Raw genomic sequence first — 16,996 nt, 5'->3', positions numbered from 1 at the left:
CTCTGTCCCTCCTATGTGGGTGTGAGTGTTGTGTGCACACAGCCACGCTGTGGCTGCAGAGGGCAGGTGGAGCCTGTACTGATGCCACCTCCATGTGGCCACTGCCTGTTGTGTACCTTCCAGGTGGTGGCTAAGCTGTGGCTCTAAGGGTGAGCCTTGATTGTCTGAATGCATAAAGCAAAACTGTCCCAAAAGGGAATGACTGGCGTTTGTTTCTTCTAACCATGTGAGGCTATGGGGCTTTGTGGACCCTCAGCTGGCCAGTATCCCCCTCTTTAGCCTGTCTCACAGGGCTGAGGCATTTGCCTGGGGACACTGCTTTTGCAACATCTGAGCAGTGTCCCAGCCTGGCCTTTGGTCATAACAGTGGCCTCCCTTCAGAGCTCAGGGCCAGATTGGGGATGGAACCTCCCCTCGGGGTGCAGGAAGAGTGGTGCAGCCTGCTGGGCTGACCTGCAGCAGATAGGCCTGGCCCCCTGCCATGTCTTCACCCCACATGCACAACTGGCTCTGAGCCATGAGCTCCCGGTTTCTTCTCTTAGGATAATAAGCATGAGATCTGGCACTGTTGGCACATTTTCTGTGACTCCCGGCCATGTGGAGGGACTGGCAGCTGGGGGGTCAGACTTAGTCTTGGCAGGGTTCTCAAGGGGCCCTGCTGGCTTCCCACCGCCCCCCCACTCCCCCACCCGCAGTAGGGGCTAAAGTAGGGGCAGGCCCCATCTGCCAACCTTGAATGCTCATCAGTCATGCCAGTAGTTCAGCAATGGTTTATTCTGACCCTGTGCCCCAGCTAGCCCAAAAGGAACTTGGGAAGAGGAGTGTGTGTGGGGGTGGGTGGGTAGGGGACAAGAGCGTAGGGTCCATGGGGACAGGCTGACCCTGGTTGGGGCAGCTGTGTCTCATGCTCTCAAGGTGCTTGCCTGAGCATCCTGAGATGAGGCAAGGACTTGGGGAGCCCCTTGGCTTCTGCCCCAGTGATGAAGACTGGGCCCTATTCTGAAAGGGCAAGTTTCTAGTGCTCCAGGGACCTAGGAAGAGGTGGAAGCCCCAGTTTCCTGCAGGGTATCATCTGGGGACCCTGGTGGGGGCTGGGCTGGAGGGTCCTGGGGCTCCAGGGCCCCTGTGCCATTGGGGTACTCCACCCTCTCAAACAGGATGAGCATCTCACAATGCGGGGTCTGCGGGAACAGGTCCACGGCCATAGCCTTGACAGGCCGGAAGGGAGTGCCCTTCACCCGATTAGATGGGGCCCTGCAGAGGCTGTGGTGAGAAAGGAGTGTCAAGATCAGCCACGTGAGTCTGGAAAAGGCTCCTGTGGAGGAGGGGGAGGTTGTGTGCAGGGCCCCAATCCACCCCAGATCCCCCCACCTCACACTCACTCGACAAAGTTGCCCATGGCTGCCCGGGGGTTGCAAGAGACATACAGGAGCCGTTTGAGGTTCTCGGCTCTTCGGACAGCCAGGATCACTTTGGAATCTGAGGAGACCCAGATGGGATGGGCATCAGGTCTGAGGCTGCACAGCTTGGTGTGCCATCCCAACATCCCTGCCCGCCGTCTTCCCCTTAACAACCCCCAAATGGAGACCACTTACGCAGGCCAGCACGAGGAGGGTCCAGGATGGCAACGAGCTGCTGGGAGGCCAGTCTGCTCACCAGAGCGGGCACCAGGTCCTCGGCTCTCCCACAATGGAACTCAACATTGCTCAACTCTGGACATGGCATGACAGCCCTGTCAGGGGACCAAGGACACTCTCCCCCACAGGGCTTTGCCTGGTGTCCTGAAGTCCCTGGCCAGAGATGTATTAGGAAAGCCTGTTGTCTAGGGAGACTGTTCACCTTCCCCCATCAGGCAGCCTCAGGCATCCTGGACATGTGTTAAGTTCACGTAATAGGAGCCCTCCTGTACTCTGCCCTCACCCCACCCACCATGGGCCCTAAGAACCACCTGGTGGGTCCCAGGTGCTGTGCTGAGGTATGCAGCAGAGGCATCTGCTGCCCACCTTTGTGGGGCGCTGGCTCTCACCATTGTCTTGGGCATTCACCCGGGCATCTTCCACAGCCTCCTGGCACAGCTCAATTCCTACAACTCTCTTCACCTTCTGAAACCAGTAAAGGACAGACTCATGGCATTCTGACCCATCCTGGGGACTTCTTAGGGAAGGGAACAGCAGGAGGCATTTGGAGAGTGGAAGAGAATCTGGCAGACTACGGTTAACCTTAGTCTTCGGGCTGGGGATCACGGAGGATCATGAGGCAGGTGACAATATGGGTAGTGTGGGGAGGGTATCCACAGGCAGGGCAGGAGGGCTCACCGGGGCCAGTGCCAGGCCAATGGTGCCAGTGCCGCAGCACACGTCTAGCACCGTGCTCCCTGTGTCCAGCTGGGCCCAGTCCTGGATGACTGTGTAGAGCACCTCGGCTGCTGGGGTGTTCACCTGGAGGGTGAGCCGGCAGTGTCAAGGATGTCAGGGGAGCCCTGCTGCCCAAGTTGGCTTCCCCTCCTGCCCACCTCCCCCACTGCCCCATGCCAAACACTTGCATTCCCTGGGCATCTTTCCTGCCTCTGTGGCCCAATTCCTGGCTCGCTCACTTTCTTCCTAGGTCTCCCGATCCTACCCCTCCCCTACGTCTAACCATCAGGGAGCCAGAAGCCTAGTCCTCAGACTGACCCTCAATCCCATGAGGGTTGCCTGGCAACCTCAGTCTCCTAGCTTTAAAAGGCAACGATGCTGATATCACCACCCCTCGATCAATTTTCATAATTGCTCTTTTCTGAGTACTAGAGCTCACACCAGAGCCCTGGCATTACTCCAGCTCCTGTTCTCACACCCCACATATGGCTCTCCAAGAGGGTTGTCAAAGAATCCAATGGCAAATGATCTTTCATCTACTTTACAATCCTTGTGGCTCCCCTGCCTGGACATTATCCCCAGGTCTCTTGCCAGGCTAATCCTTTGTCACTGCCCTAGCCCACTGTCTCCATCACATCTTGATATCATGTCAGGTCTCCCTCCATGTGTCCTCATGATCCTAAGAAATTTGGGGCTACCTGAAAGAAAGCATGAGGGGAGATCCGGAAGGTCAACCCCAGCAGGTCCTCGTGGATGCATCGGTCTCCAGCCACGTGCTCCAGGGGCAGGCCCTCCAGACTGGGAGTCTTTCTGTGGATGGTAGGGTAAGGTCCATCAGTATCACTAGCCCTTGCAGAGACCCACCCCATCCCTACCCAGGGTCCTCACCGCTGTCCCTCCTCTACAAAGTAGAGGCAGGTCACCCCAGTGGCCTTGCCTGGCCCTGCCATGAAGTGCTGTGCCAAGGAGGCCTTCAGCCCAGCCAGTTCCTCAGGGCTCAGCTTCTGGGTAAGCAGTAGAAAAGGCCTTGTAAAGTTGCATCACAACTCACTGTGGCCCAGACACCCTCCCCCAGCAGGGCCTCCTTGCCTGAGACCTGAGGGTGGAAGTAAACAATGGCCATGGCTTGGCCACGGCGGCTGGTGCGCACAGTCAGCTGCTTCCAGTGGCCTGAGTATGTCTCTGGGTTGTACGCTGAGTATGGAGTGGACCTGTGGTGGGAGCCATGAGCGGCCCTGAGTCCTCAATATCTGCCAACCAGGACTGGGCGAGCAGTCTCCCTGCTCTCCCCTCCAGCCCCACCCACCAGATCACAATCCCAGGATCCCCCAGGCAGGCCCTCTGCTCCTACCACCTCAGGACTTCTTGGGGCCCCTAGCCCAGCCATAAGCCCTCACCGGATGAACTCCTGGAAAGCCTTCACCACTTGCTTGGTGGCCCCAGGGATGTGCACGGTGTCAAAGGGGGCTGCCACAGCACATGTCCCGCCCTTGTACTTGCCAAGCCGACAGCCGACTGTGTTGTCCTCCCCGTCCACCCCGACGCCAACCAGAAACTCACACTTATTACGATATTCGGTCTGCAGGGAGGGTAGAGGGAGGCAGAGAGACATGCCTGACCTTACCCTGGCCATCCAGCACTTGTGAGTGGACAGAACAGCTCATCAAGTGAGATGGTGGTGAGCAAGAGGCTCTAGTTCCCCCACAGTGCCTGGCAGTCCAGGAGATGGGGCTGACAACAAGTAACAGTCATGTGAGAAATAGGAAAAATAAATACAAAGCATGAAAAGGGATGGCAAAGATAAGTGAGAAGAGCTCCTTTAAGAACATGAGGTGAGTTTCTGGCCACACCAGCCGGGCCTGACCTGCTGGGGTGATGGCCTAACCCCCTCCAGCGGGCAGCAGGCCTTGTTGTGCTTGTGCCTCTGTGAGAGCAGCCAGGGCAGCAGGGCGCGGTTGGTGCTCCCAATTTCCCTGCAGGATGAGGTGGGGCCAAGGTTGGACTCAGCCCGCTGCCCCTGCAACCCTCCCCAGCCACTCTCCAAATACCCAGGTCTTCTGGGCCCCTCCCTTGGGATCTCAGTGTCCCCACTGGTTACACATGGGTCTCAGTGGTTAGCTACCCAAGAGACCATGCAGGCCTTAAGGATGTCTATACAGAGCACGGGATGGCTGAACAAGCATAGAGCTGAGCAAAGTTCCAGGGCCAAGAGGGTGATCACCCGCACTCACTTGGCGAGCTTCTGTAGCACCTGCTCGCACTCCAACCGCTTCCGCTCAAGCTGCTCAGCATAGGGCACGGTCCAAAATGGGGTCACTACATCTGCGATGCATGTGGCCGTGGGCTCACCCTCATCCTCACGCCGCCTCTTTCTGGCCATGGGATCAGCCTTGGGTCGGGCCAAGCGCACGCTGAGTGGACGGCCCTTCCAGAGGGCACCGTGCAGCACGCGCAGGGCCTTGTCCCGCTCAGCAGCGCTACGGAATGTCACAAAGGCGCAGGGAGGTTGCCCAAAGAGTTTGGTCTTATGAGGCTGTAGGCCAAAGCGGCCCAGAAAGCGTCGGACATCACTGAAGCTGGCGTGGCGAGGCACATTCTGCAGCTCCAACTTGAAGATCTCCGAGGTAAACAAGTCGTCCCTGATGTAGCTGTAGAGCCCAGGCTGAGGTACAGACTCTGCAGCCACCCCAGCCCCACCTTCCTCCTCCTCCTCCTGAGGGGCTAGGGCTTCAGGGCTGCCCTGGGCACTGTTGCTGTCCTGGCTGCAGCCCTCCATGGGCACAGGGCCCTGTGTGGAGACAGGCAGGGGCTGGGCTGCGGGCTGCACCCTAGAACCTGAACGCCCCAGTTCGCTAGCCCCACATCCAGACCTCCATTAGTGGACCCTATGCCCAGCCTCACCCCCCATTCCCTTCCCTCCTCTCCCAACTCACCTCCGATCCCACTTTTCTCCCAGGGGTTTCCCCCTCCGCCCCCATCTCCATCCCTTCCCACCCGGTCTCCCATCAGAATCTCCCTTCACTTTACTTCACTGTCGAGTTTATCACTCATCGTCCGCTGCCCGGACTGGGGGCTCCACGAGGGCTGCCTCCGCCACCTCGTCCTGGTCCTGGCAAAGGGAGGCAGGCGCTCAGAGGGCGGGTGCGACGCCGCGAGGTCTATCCCCGGCTCCACCCCGGACAAGGCGGGACTCGAACCCTCCGTGCTCAGGTTCGGGCCTCGGGCATGGGGTGTGCCGCCTGCCCGCCAGGGGCCTGCGCCGGCCGCTCACCTAGCCGGCCGCTCTCCCGCCGCCAGCGCGTGCAGCCGAGGCCGCGCGTCTCTATCATCCTGGCTTCCGGTGACATCATCACCACGCGTCACCTCCTACCCCCAGCCCTTTTCTCGTGCTCGAGGGGCACGCGCTGCGGTGGGGCGGAAGCGCGCGCGGGGGCCGCCGGGAGTACTCACTCCCCTGGCTGCCGGGCGGGCCGGGCATGCGCCGCGGGCGTTTTGGCGGGAAGCGCGGGGTGGGCTGGACAATGAGATGTCCGCCGTGTGAGCCAATAAAGCTGCACTGGTTTTGAATCGCGTCGCGTTTCCCGCCGCCGGGGTCAGGGGTCGGGGTTCGGGTCGCGGGGCGGAGGGAAGAGCGGGAGGGCGGGAGGCGCCGGCGCCAGACGCGGAGGAAAGGAGCCACGACTAGCCGCCGAGAGGCCGCGGAGCCAGCGACGACCGAGCCAGCCGAGCCGCCGCCGCCGCGTCCCCATGGCGGCCGCCAAGGTGCGGCCGGGCTCGGGTGGGGACTGGGCGGGGGCCGGGAGGCCGAGGCCGCTATCGGCGGCCACGTGGGCGGCCCGCGCCGCCGTTGCCAACCCCCGCTGGCCTGTGGGCTCGGCTCCTGTGGGGCCTCGGTGGCGCGGGGTCGGAACTTTGGGGAGCGCGGCCTGGGGGCTGGAGGCCTTCGGAGCCAGGTCGCACGATGGCTCCGCGGGCTCGGGGGCTGCCTGGCGCCCGCGTGACCTTGGGGCGGTCCCAAGTGGGGCCGGGAAGCTCCATCCAGGCGTGGGGCGGCCCGCCGCCCCGACTCCTCGGTCTCGAGTTTACTTCGCCGCTCGCCTGAGAAGTGGGGCGGGTGGCGGGTTTCCCCTGGCTCGGCCCACTTGCAGGCTTCCCACCAAAACCGTGCGTCCCTTCCTCCCGTCGCCTACGCAGTACTTCATTCATTCTGTTCTCACGTCTTGAGCCGCCACAGGCCTCTGTGGCAGAAACTCACGTTTCAGCGGGGTGGACGGGTCCTGGTCGAACCGACCCAGAGTCGGGGTGGCTTTGTTGTCCGAGGGCATCTGCTCGGGTGAGCTGACCCTGGTGGAGCCGCAGTGCTTATCCAACCAAGGAAAGCAATGAAAGCTTATATATTTTCTTTTTTGGCTCGAGTCTGGTAGGGAGGTCTCCCAGCTTACAGATTTATAGATCATCAAGCCACGTGTTCTGTGAGACTTGAACCTCAAATATGATTCTTTGTGCCCTGTAGTTTAATAAATTGCATCAGAATCTTAGGGTTCATTGTACGATTTCTGTTGACACATCAACTTTCTGATTTAAGATCAAATTGCTGATAGAACTGTGAATTGCGTGTGAGCACTAGCCATCCTGTAGCAACCTTTTTCCTTTCTATTAAGCAAGAGCACAGATTTTTCTCAACCAGTAAAAACCCAAATGGTTGCTTTTTGATTAAAGGGTGACAACTCCACTTGAGACCCTCTTCTGTCATTGCATCTTTTAATCATTTGCCCTTGTGATTATCCACATTTTACAGATGAGGAAACTGAGGTTCAAGTGATGAGGCAGTTTCTCATCTGCCAGTAGGTGGCTCAATTTAGGATCCCCAGTATGTGCACAGATGTGATTGATGCATCTGGGGAGGGTGCTGAAATTCAGCATCTTATTGCACTCTGTGCATGCAAACCCTTATGTGAAAGACTGTGGGCTTAATCTCTTGTTTGGGGATGAGGCCGTCCACTAGGAGGGGTGCCCACTGCTGAGCTCTGGGTGAGGGGCACGCTCTGGCACCAGCAGAGTCACCTCTCTGCACCTCACTCCACAGGACACCCATGAGGACCATGACACCTCCACTGAGAATGCAGATGAGTCCAACCATGACCCCCAGTTTGAGCCTATAGTGTCTCTTCCTGAGCAAGAAATTAAAACGCTGGAAGAAGATGAAGAAGAGCTTTTTAAAATGTAAGTAAGCTCATGTTGCTCCAGAAACATGTATCTTTTTTTTTTTTTTTTTATGTTTGTTTTTTGAGAGACAGAGTGTGAGCAGGGGAGGGGCAGAGAGAGAGGCAGACAGAATTTGAAGCAGGTTCCAGGCTCAGAGGTGTCAGCACAGAGCCCGACGCAGGGTTCGAACCCATGAACCATGAGATCATGACCTGAGTCAAAGTTGGAGGCTTAACCAACTGAGCCACCCAGGCATCCTGAGAAACACGTATCTTTTAATGTAAGATTGAAGTTACAGTTTTTACAGGTGTCAAGGTCTTGGCCTGACCTTAAATTGGACTGGGGCTGAAGAAAGGGCTTGGAATTGTGTGATGACTAATCCTACGTGGAAAATCAGGGCTGCTGTTAGAATCTACTCTTTGGATAACTCTTCACTGGGTGCCCCTGTTTCCCAGCGGCCAGTGCTGTGGAGAGCACAGGTGCTCCCTGGTGTCCTGTCCCTGCTGCTCTGCCCACCAAGGTGCATCTCCACAGCCTCCTGTTCATGTCACCTTACAGGCTTGCTACCTCCCAAAACTCCCATGGCCCCCTTCTTCTGGTTGAATAGGGAGTCTCTACCATTATTAATATTATTTTTCTTTTGCACGCCAGACTTTGGCATCCTGAAGTTTGTGAACTCCCAATTCAGCGTTTTTAATGCACAAAATAATGCCTGGAATTACAAATGAAAATGGATGTGTTATGCTTATCGAGATTACTTTCTAAATACTATCCTGCATGTGTTTGACACCTTCAGTGTGAGGCTATGACAGCATGTGTCGTTTTTAAGTATTACTGGCACCAGCCATGTGTTGAGATGTCTGCGACAAAATCCACACTGCTGAGACTGACCTGTTGTCTGTACTCAGAATCACAGGGAACGTTAGACTCAGTCACAAGTTAATGGAAACAGGCTGGAGCGTTTTTCCTGTCCAAGTGGAGTTCCCCCACCTTCTTCAGATTCTAACGAAGAAGCCAGATGAGGATTTGAGTGCTTTGCTGTGAGTGGGGGGCAGGAACAGTGATCCCTCCCTCTGAGGAAGGCAGACTGGGGAGACCAGCCCTTTCCCACCACCCCCAAAGGCCTGGGGAAGGAGAGTCATATACATCCTCTTGGTCTCAGAGTGGTAGGTGAGTCCCTGAAGATACTGGTTTTCCACGTCTCTGGTTTGCCCGGAAATGGTGCTGCAGCCAGGGGCTGGCTCCTCCCAGCAGCTGGTGCTGCTGTTCTTACCCTCTTCAGCCCTCACAGGGCCGAGAACTGCTTTCAGTGTCCTGGACACAGGCCTTTCCTGAGGGAAGTGAGGCCAGCAGGTCAGGCCTTTGCGTCTGGGCCCTTGGGCTCCAGGTGAAAGCTTTGGGGGCATCCTTGTGAAGGCACTGTCTCCCGTAACGGAATTGAGTTTGGGAGAGAGAGCAGAGTGTGGTGCAGGAAATGGACCAGCAAGGCTGGGGTCCTGTGGGTAAGGCAATGGAGGACATCAGCCTGAAGTCCTAAAGGCAGGACTGCTGGGCTCACCATGGGAGCCCATCTGGGTGGGAGCCTTGGCTGGGCCCAGTGTGAGGTGCTACTCAGAGCAAAAAGGCAAGACTTTGGGCCAGAGCCTCGTGGCCTGAACAGAGAGGTCTGCAGAGGTCTCTCTGGGTTGGGGGGCCTGGGAAACACAGGGTGCATCTCACAGCAGAGGGAAGGGCTGGCCCTGTGGAGGGCAGGGGTCCTCAACCTCCATCTGCTTCCTTGCTACCCTCTGCAGCCCTATGGGACACCAGGGGCTCCCCTGCACTACGGTCACAGGCAAGCCCAGCATATTCAGGAGGTGTCTTTGTTGAGAAGTTGTGTCTTTCTGTTGGAAAGTTTTGTGGTTGTTGTACTCGCTTTGGCAGCACATATACTAAAATTGGAAAGTTCTGTGGTTGTAGAAATCCCTTTTCTTTTTCACTTCATTATTCCAAGTAAATACTAGGAATGTTGTTTTGCTTTTTTGGTAATTTTTTGACTTAATCGTCCTAGAAGTACAAAGAAAGGAAGGGGCGTCCGTGGAGACGCCAGGTACAGGAAATAAGTGTTGTTTGCCAGCAAACGTTTGACTGTTTATTCTGTCTTCACACACATTTAAGCTCTCTTGTAATGGCTTTTCTTGAAGGCGGGCAAAGCTATTCCGATTTGCTTCAGAGAACGATCTCCCAGAATGGAAGGAACGAGGCACAGGTGATGTCAAGCTTCTGAAGCATAAGGAGAAAGGGACCATCCGCCTCCTCATGAGGAGGGACAAGACCCTGAAGATATGCGCCAACCACTACAGTAGGTGGCCTCTTGGGAGTGTGTTTTCACTCTAAGTTCCAGCGCTGCACATGAGGATACCTTTCAGATCTTTGGGCAGGTTGCTTTCAGTGCTGGGCTAGGAATCTGGGAGTGCATTATGACATAGAGTGCATATTTGCAGTGTGTTTTGAATTTAAAATAGGAAATGAAGTTTTCCAGCATGCTCTGTACTCAGAGCAGACCTGCAGAGAAGCTTATAGCACACAAGATGTGGAGCCCAAGCAGAAAGGACATGATGGGGTGGAAGCAGAGCCCCAGTGTGGGCTTAGGTCCGTGGAGCACCTGCCCAAGGATTGGGCAGTGCTGTGAGGATGTGTGCTCCCATTTGTATTTTGATGTGCCCAGTAGGCAGCCTTCCCACTCTTTGGTGTGTTCTGTCCCTGCCGGGTGTTCCCTGGTGAGAACACAGAGGGGAAGGGGTGCAGAGAGAAGGTGGCTGCCTCATCTTTAGGTGTCTGTGAGACCAAACAGGTAGTGGGTGGTGACAGGTTGAGGCCCTTGAACAGGTGTGATGCATTAACCCTGGGCTCAACATGGTTGGGGGATGGGAGGGTCTGGGGAAAGCCACACCAGGCCTGGCCTGTGAAGGGGTGACAGTAAGTCCCCGCCATATCAGTCTTTTGGCTGCTAGGTTGTTCTGCAGTGCTATGTGTGTTTGGAAGTAGATATGTCTTGGGCTCCATTCCTGATCCGGTGCTGTGTCTGTGTTACTGGGTAGAATGCATGTCTGGCAAGGGAGGGCCCCTCTTCTGGACACCTGGGGTGACCTGGCAGGAACCTGAGCAGAGCAGCTCTTGAGGGTGATGTGGAAAGATGGGCGGGTTCGCAGAAGTCCTGAGAGGTGGCAGGGAGGGGCTTTCTTGCCTTCCTTAGGGGCCATTCTGGTAGTCCTCTTGTGTCTCTCCCTCTTCCCCCACCTGTCTGCTCTGGCCCCTGGCCTCCACTCCAATTTGAATCGCTCCCCAGGGGACTTCCTGACACCCTATGCTTCTTCAGGAGCCTTGTCAGATCACTGGGTTGTTTCTGAGTTGCAGGTGTGTTCTGGGACCCCTACATACCATAGACCCTTAATGTGCCAGGTGGGTGGTGGCAGCAGGAGGCCATGGCATCTCTGTGCTCTGTAGAGGTCAAGGGCTCGCCAGGTGTCTGCATGGGGATGGTGTGACTGTTCCCGGTTCAGGTGGTCAGTATATGCTCAGGAGACCTCTGCCAGGGGCACAGGGGTGCACAAGTGTGCTCTTGTTCTTTGCGCAGTCAGTTTCTCCTTTTGGGTCTGTGCAGAGCCTGAGGACATGGGTGTATCTGCTTATTCCAGATTCCTACTTATTCCATGGTGTATGTGCATGTCACTAGGGCCCATGGTATCTACTTGTGGTGGCCTTGTCTCCTAGGGACCCTGGCAAGTGCAAAGCTGACTCCATGTCCTCCTGGATGATTACCCCACTTATGGCTTCTGTCCCCCACTTCCCAATGGGCCAGCTACCTGATGGTGTGGTTGAGCAAGGACATAGCTACATGATGGGTGCTCCACAGGAAGGGCTGGGCATGAGTGGCTCTGTTGGCGTTGGAGCCCTTGTTCCAGTGGGATTGGAGATCCTTTCTGAGGTGTTCTTCTCGTCAGGGAGCAGGTCACCCTGTTCCCAGATTTAGGACAGTCCTCTGGGGTTTTTTTGTTTTTTTTCTGGTTTTTTTTTCAATGTTTGTTTATTTTTGAGAGAGAGAAAGAGACAGTGCGCGAGCAGGGCAGAGAGAGAGGGATACACAGAATCAGAAGCAGGCTCCAGGCTCTGAGCTGTCAGCACATAGCCCGATGTGGGACTCGAACTCACAACCCTCGAGCTGTGAGATCATGACCTGAGCCAAACTGGGCCACTTAACTGACTGAGCCACCCAGACACTCCAGGACAGTCCTGGTTTTAAGTGAACATGGGACATTTTCAAAGAGGTTTGAGTAAGATCCTGTATCCCACAGGAGTTTGTCTAGGCCTGGTTGGTGGACCCCAAGGCGGGACCTCCTGTTGGCGGGGTAGTCTCGCAGCAGTTGTCAGGATCCTCACATGGCTCTTCTTCCCCAGTCACGCCAATGATGGAGCTGAAGCCGAACGCAGGCAGCGACCGTGCCTGGGTCTGGAACACCCACGCCGACTTTGCCGATGAGTGCCCCAAGCCAGAGCTGCTGGCCATCCGCTTCCTAAATGCTGAAAGTAAGCAGAAGAGCCACCAGGCCCTTGGGTACTGCTTTTCAGGAAGAACTGATAGTGCCTGTGAGAAGCTTGTGGGAGGGACCAGTCTCACTGTGCTGTCTGGTGCTCTCTCAGGGGCAGGAATGTGAGTGCTGCAGTCGACCTGTGTACCCTTGAGGCTTCATGTGGGCTCTGATGAGAGCAGTGCCTTTTCCCTCTTAACCTCAAAGGGAGCTGGGCATCCAGTCTACCCAGGGCAGGCATGTCCCCTCGCAGCCACCTGACTGCCAGCAGGTGCTGGGATCCCAGGCCCATGGTGACCTCTCCCCAGCTTGGATGTCTTTTCCAGCCCTGATTGTCACAAGTGCCCAGTGGGCCTCATCTAGTAGCTACATGAGTGGAGAGCAGAGTGTCTGGCCAGGAGGCTCCTGACCCCTTGGTTTTACACGGCCACCAGTGCTGTGTACCATTCTGCCCAAATTGTCACAGAGTCAGGTGGAGGGAGGTGGGCCAACCTAGCTACCAGTCCCTGGAGGGACTTGAGAAACAGTCACTGCTTGGTCCAGGCAAGAGTGAGCCCAGGGCTGTGTCCTTAAGTCACCCATGGGACGAGCCCTTTGTGAATCTTGGCTCTTCAGACGTTTTAGGGCTCTTAGGAGGTCTCTTCTCTTCTTTCTGCAGATGCACAGAAATTTAAAACAAAGTTTGAAGAATGCAGGAAAGAGATTGAAGAGAGAGAAAAGAAAGGTGACGTGGAGTTGGGGGTGGGGACTGCCTCGCAGACTCACTCTGCACCTGGCTGCAGCCCCAGGCGGGTGCTTTTTCCGTCTGCCAGAGTAACATCCCAGGGTGCTGTGACCACCTTGACCTATCAAGGGTGATGCAGTTGTCTGGGGACACGGTGCTTCTGGGGAGTGAGGTAGCCATAGAGGCCCCAAGCATGTGCTCACTGGCCTGGCCTCACAGCACCCAGGCTGGCCGTCAAGTAAAATGACGTCTGGCTAGAGCCCACCAGAGGCCAAAGGGGCTTCAAGAGGTCCTCACAGTCACTTGCTTACTTGGAGCCCGATATAACTGAGCTGCCTGACCATGGTCCTAGGTGTGAGCTCTTAATTTGGGTGACCCTGGAGGCTGCCTTGGCTGGCACATGGTGAAGTGGCCTGCCCTGTGGCCTTCGCCCAGGGTCACAGGAGGTGGGTGGGCTGGGAAGAGTGGTGCTTCTCTGTTTTCTTACTGTGTCCCCCTATGTCTTAGCAGGGTCGGGCAAAAACGACAATGCTGAGAAGGTGGCCGAGAAGCTAGAAGCTCTCTCGGTGAAGGAGGAGAGCAAGGAGTCGGAAGACGCCGAGACCAAGGATAGAGCGGAGGAGGAGCAATAAGCCGCCTTCCCTTGTTTTCTCTTCCTTCCATTCTTTTCCTCTTTTTTCTTTTTTAAAATTTTGCCCTGCCCCTTCTTTTCAGTTTGTTTTTATTCTGTTTTGTTTTTACAAGGGACTTTATATAAAGAACTGAATTCCAACATTCAGGTGGTTTTTTTCTAAGTTTTTGCCCTATTGAAGATGACTTCAGAAAATCCATTCCCCAGTCATGAAAATGTACTGTGCTAACTTTCTTTTCCATAGTGGAAACACTTATTTATAGTCATCAAAAATAGTGAATAAACAACACATTTGAAACCTGCGCGGAGGCAGGACCATGTGTGCGCCGGCCCTGTCCTGGGAGCAGTGTGGGTTCCTCCTGGCTCCAGGATGTTGGAGCAGCGCTGCGGGTCTCACTCATCGCCTCTGGCTCTGCTGTGGGCTCAGGGCAGCTGTTGGTCCCTGGGGCCATGATGCAGCTGAGGTGGGGCAGGTGTGCTGGGGGGTGGGGGGGTGGGGACTCATGCGGTTCTGCCCTGTGGCAAGGAATAGGCTTTTTTGTTGTTTTTTTGCCTCTGAGGTAGGGAAAGGAAGACTGCCAGAGTACCCTGGCTTTTGGTGCAAGACGGCCAAGTGTGTTTCCAGGCTTTGGTTGAGGCCGTGTTTGGTTGGCCCTCTGCCCTGGTGGAGGGAAGGGCCAGTCCCATAGCACACATGTCCAGTCTGGTGCACTGTGTTGGTGGGACTTGGCCCCACAGCCCTTGTTGGACAGCTCACTGCCATCCTTGGAGAGAACTGTCTTACCCGCTCACTCAATGGTGTCTCCATCTGGGTGCAATTTTGGACATCTGCAGTAGCTTTAAATAAAGGGACGTTTTCAAGAATGCAAATGGGTTAGTGCCATTTAGGGGTTTGTCTTATAAAACAAATGGTCTCTAAACATTATCTTAAGTGGGGGAAAGGCTTTTCAGTGCACCAGCAGGCTTTTCAAAAGCATATGTGGTAAAGGGTCCCAGGAGACCGCCTGGGTTATGAAGTGTGGCCATACTGCCCTCCAGTGGGGGAGGAGCAAGTTAGGACTGGGGTCTGGAGTGGATGCACTCTCACTCGGCTATTGGTCATTAACACCTGCTAGAGGTGCTTTACGTTGTGGCCAGTCTTTTAGCTGTGTCCTGTTCTGTCCAACTTCCCAATGTGTCCTGTGACCTGTGTCTGATTCCAAACCTTGGATCCTTGTTCCCTCTGGGGGATGCACCTCCAAAGGAAGCTGCTCTTTTTTTGAAAGCCAAACAAAACTTTGCTGGTCAGCATTGTGTTCTGGCAGCCTTGGGCCTCTAGAGGTACAGGTCTGGATGCTCTTGAAGTTGGTGTTGGCACAGAGGTCCTTCCCGCCAAGGAAGGACATTGAAGCTTGTGAAATGCACCTTGCCTATCTTGAATTGGAATTTTGATGTTGTAAAGGACAGGTGTTGCTTCTGTATGGGCCTCTGTTGGATGCACTGATGTGTGTAAGTCTGCCCAGGGCTTGATCCTTCAGGGAAGGGCAGTCACACATCCCTTTCAGCACAGAATGGTTGTTTAATAGTCTTTGCTTTGGGCTCCAAAACAAGATAAATCCCACTTGATGTAAAACCACAGGCTGACTTCTTTCCTCTTGGGTGATGAATTGTGTCTCCAAGGGGTTAAAACCCTGACAGCGGGGTAGGCCCCTCAGAATGGCTGGGGAACAGAGCTGTGCTGTGACCAGGCTACATTAACGGGGTGCATTTAAAGGTGTGGCTTGCTAAAAAATAAAATAAAAAATAAAGGTGTGGCTTGCTGACAATGCAGAATGTGCTGCAGAAAGGGAGACATGCAGTCCTGACAGTGGGTCTCACCAGTGAGCAGGGATGTCAGCAGGGGTGTGTTGGGGGGTAGGGGGGGCTCTGCCTTGCTCCCCAGCCAGTGTTTTTTCAGCTGGGTTCCTCCCTGTGGCAAAAAGGCAATGGTAAAGTCAGAATTGAGATGCTGACAATATTGGGGATGGAGTAAGAAGTGAGATGATGTACCTTTCTGTTCCAGGTCAGTCCACTGGGCTGCAAATTGGGCAAGCTTTCTGCTGTGGTTTCCTTCTCCTGGGCATCTTAGCTCCTTAGGAGAGGACTCCTGGGCTGGAGGCCTCACTGGTTCTCCCCCCAGCACTCCTCTCCCCCACCAGGACCCCCCTCTGCCCAGGCAAGTCTGCAGGGATGTCACCAAGGAGGTAACAAGCACCCCTTCTTTCCATGACCAGTGCTTGGCACTCACAGCTCTCAGCCATCCTGGTACCCCTACACAGACCTGGAGTCAGACCTGGGCAAGAGCCACCAGTTGGGAGCGTGTTGGGAGGAATGCCTCCCCAAGGGTGGGCCTGCATCCAGAGGCTTCCGGGGGCCTGGGATCCCAGTGCTGGGGTTGCAGAAGGGCAGGAACAAAGGCGAAGCTGTGGGTGGGGCATGTATTGGCTGGAGTCTTTGTATGTGAGGACCCTGGATCTTCTATCTGGTGACCTGAGGCCACTAGAGTGCTGAGGCAGAGGTAAGGACGTGTCAGCTCAAGCATCCGTGCTGCCTTAACCCACTTAGTGCTAGGGTATCCCTCAACCCCATGCTGGGCCCCCTGGAGTGGGCTCCCCACTGGGCAGAGGTTACAACTGGGATGTTATGGGAAGAAAAGCCCGTTACCATTTTTACTGTCAGGCAGCAGCATTAATGCTCCAGTTCCGGCCCCCAGCCTGGCATCTTTTCTAATGGCTCACAGCCAGCAGCTTGCAGAGCTGTTGCTGGGGCCTTCATAAGGCTCTCACACAGACAGGAAGGGCACAGGGTGAAGAAGCCCCAGGGCCTGTGGTAGCATGGCCTGAAGAGGTGGCCCCTGGGCAGCAAGGGATTCTGGCCAAAATGTGGAAGTCAGGCTGAGGAGGGTGGGGACCATTCCCTCCCTGCCAACCCCCCCACCTTGTATTCCCACCTGGGGAGGCGGCTGGTGGGTCTTGGTTTTTGGGCAGAGGGCTCTGGGAGTGTGTAGGAGGGAACAGACTGGCTGGTCCTCACTGTGGAGGCTTCAGAACTTGCCCCAGGTCCCAACCTCCCAGAGGTTCTGCACTGCTGCCAGGCTGCTCAGCCCACTCCAGCCATACCGCAGCTAGGCACTGCAAAGCTTGCAGGTCCACCTTAAGCGGCAGCGGCACTGGCGGGTGGGATTTCCTGCAGGAGGTGGGCCTGCCCACAGGCCTATCCCAGGCAGGGGCAGGGTGCCCCGCGCTTCCCGAGGGGCACTCCACCCTGCTTTGGGGAGGCTGAGGGGCTCATCCGGCCCTAGCTCTCCCACATGCACACATTCCCAAGCATGCAGCTTGGGCCAGGATCCTGAGACACCAGCGCCCCCTGCCCTCCTTACCCTGCCCACTAGCAGGACAGTTCAGTCGAGTGGCCCGAGGGCTGTGGGATGGACAGGAGATAAACAATGAAGGTGCCCATACAGTGTCACAAATATTCCACCCCCTTGAATGCTAGG

The 16,996-nt window shown here is 55.8% G+C and overlaps 2 protein-coding genes and 1 non-coding gene across 9 annotated transcripts; 2 read left to right on the top strand and 1 right to left on the bottom strand.

The window, feature by feature from the left end:
• Positions 1-764: 764 nt before the first annotated feature.
• TRMT2A (tRNA methyltransferase 2 homolog A) lies at positions 765-5,864 on the bottom strand. Of its 6 annotated transcripts, none has more exons than XM_042962502.1 (13): positions 5,626-5,864; positions 5,382-5,463; positions 4,586-5,142; positions 4,219-4,327; positions 3,752-3,933; positions 3,451-3,565; positions 3,243-3,358; positions 3,053-3,164; positions 2,316-2,438; positions 2,027-2,102; positions 1,596-1,790; positions 1,383-1,479; positions 765-1,263 (listed from the first exon to the last, which is right to left on the bottom strand). In XM_042962502.1, the coding sequence occupies exons 2-13, from the start codon at positions 5,403-5,405 to the stop codon at positions 1,032-1,034; spliced, it is 1,938 nt and encodes a 645-aa protein (XP_042818436.1). In that variant the 5' UTR covers positions 5,406-5,463; positions 5,626-5,864; the 3' UTR covers positions 765-1,031. The 6 variants fall into 6 exon arrangements, with proteins under 6 accessions (XP_042818436.1, XP_042818440.1, XP_042818441.1 ...); XM_042962506.1 differs by having other exon boundaries at positions 1,596-1,781; XM_042962507.1 differs by having other exon boundaries at positions 1,596-1,712.
• Positions 5,865-5,985: 121 nt separating this feature from the next.
• On the top strand, positions 5,986-13,784 carry RANBP1 (RAN binding protein 1). 2 transcript variants are annotated; one of them, XM_042962508.1, is made up of 6 exons: positions 5,986-6,116; positions 7,441-7,577; positions 9,743-9,900; positions 11,997-12,125; positions 12,786-12,851; positions 13,359-13,784. In XM_042962508.1, exons 1-6 carry the CDS (start codon positions 6,102-6,104, stop codon positions 13,481-13,483), a joined length of 630 nt encoding a protein of 209 aa, XP_042818442.1. In that variant the 5' UTR covers positions 5,986-6,101; the 3' UTR covers positions 13,484-13,784. The 2 variants fall into 2 exon arrangements, with proteins under 2 accessions (XP_042818442.1, XP_042818443.1); XM_042962509.1 differs by having other exon boundaries at positions 5,988-6,116; positions 13,362-13,784.
• Positions 12,883-13,008, top strand: LOC122232857. Its single transcript, XR_006210265.1, has one exon. It is a non-coding gene; the product is annotated as a small nucleolar RNA SNORA77 (small nucleolar RNA).
• Positions 13,785-16,996: the final 3,212 nt, after the last annotated feature.

Source organism: Panthera tigris, chromosome D3 (assembly GCF_018350195.1).
Source record: "Panthera tigris isolate Pti1 chromosome D3, P.tigris_Pti1_mat1.1, whole genome shotgun sequence".
Lineage (NCBI taxonomy): Eukaryota > Metazoa > Chordata > Mammalia > Carnivora > Felidae > Panthera > Panthera tigris.
Note: the sequence above shows the minus strand (reverse complement) of the source record. Positions and strands in the feature narration are given on the sequence as shown.

Excerpts from the sequence above, each read along its gene's own strand:
- TRMT2A (XM_042962502.1), bottom strand. The coding sequence starts at position 5,405 with ATGAGTGATAAACTCGACAGTGAA. Across the intron at positions 5,143-5,381 it reads GTGATAAACTCGACAGTGAA|GGCCCTGTGCCCATGGAGGG; the intron begins GTAAAGTGAAGG and ends GTCTCCACACAG. Across the intron at positions 4,328-4,585 it reads GTGCTACAGAAGCTCGCCAA|GGAAATTGGGAGCACCAACC; the intron begins GTGAGTGCGGGT and ends CTCATCCTGCAG.
- RANBP1 (XM_042962508.1), top strand. Across the intron at positions 9,901-11,996 it reads GATATGCGCCAACCACTACA|TCACGCCAATGATGGAGCTG; the intron begins GTAGGTGGCCTC and ends CTTCTTCCCCAG. Across the intron at positions 12,852-13,358 it reads TGAAGAGAGAGAAAAGAAAG|CAGGGTCGGGCAAAAACGAC; the intron begins GTGACGTGGAGT and ends CCTATGTCTTAG.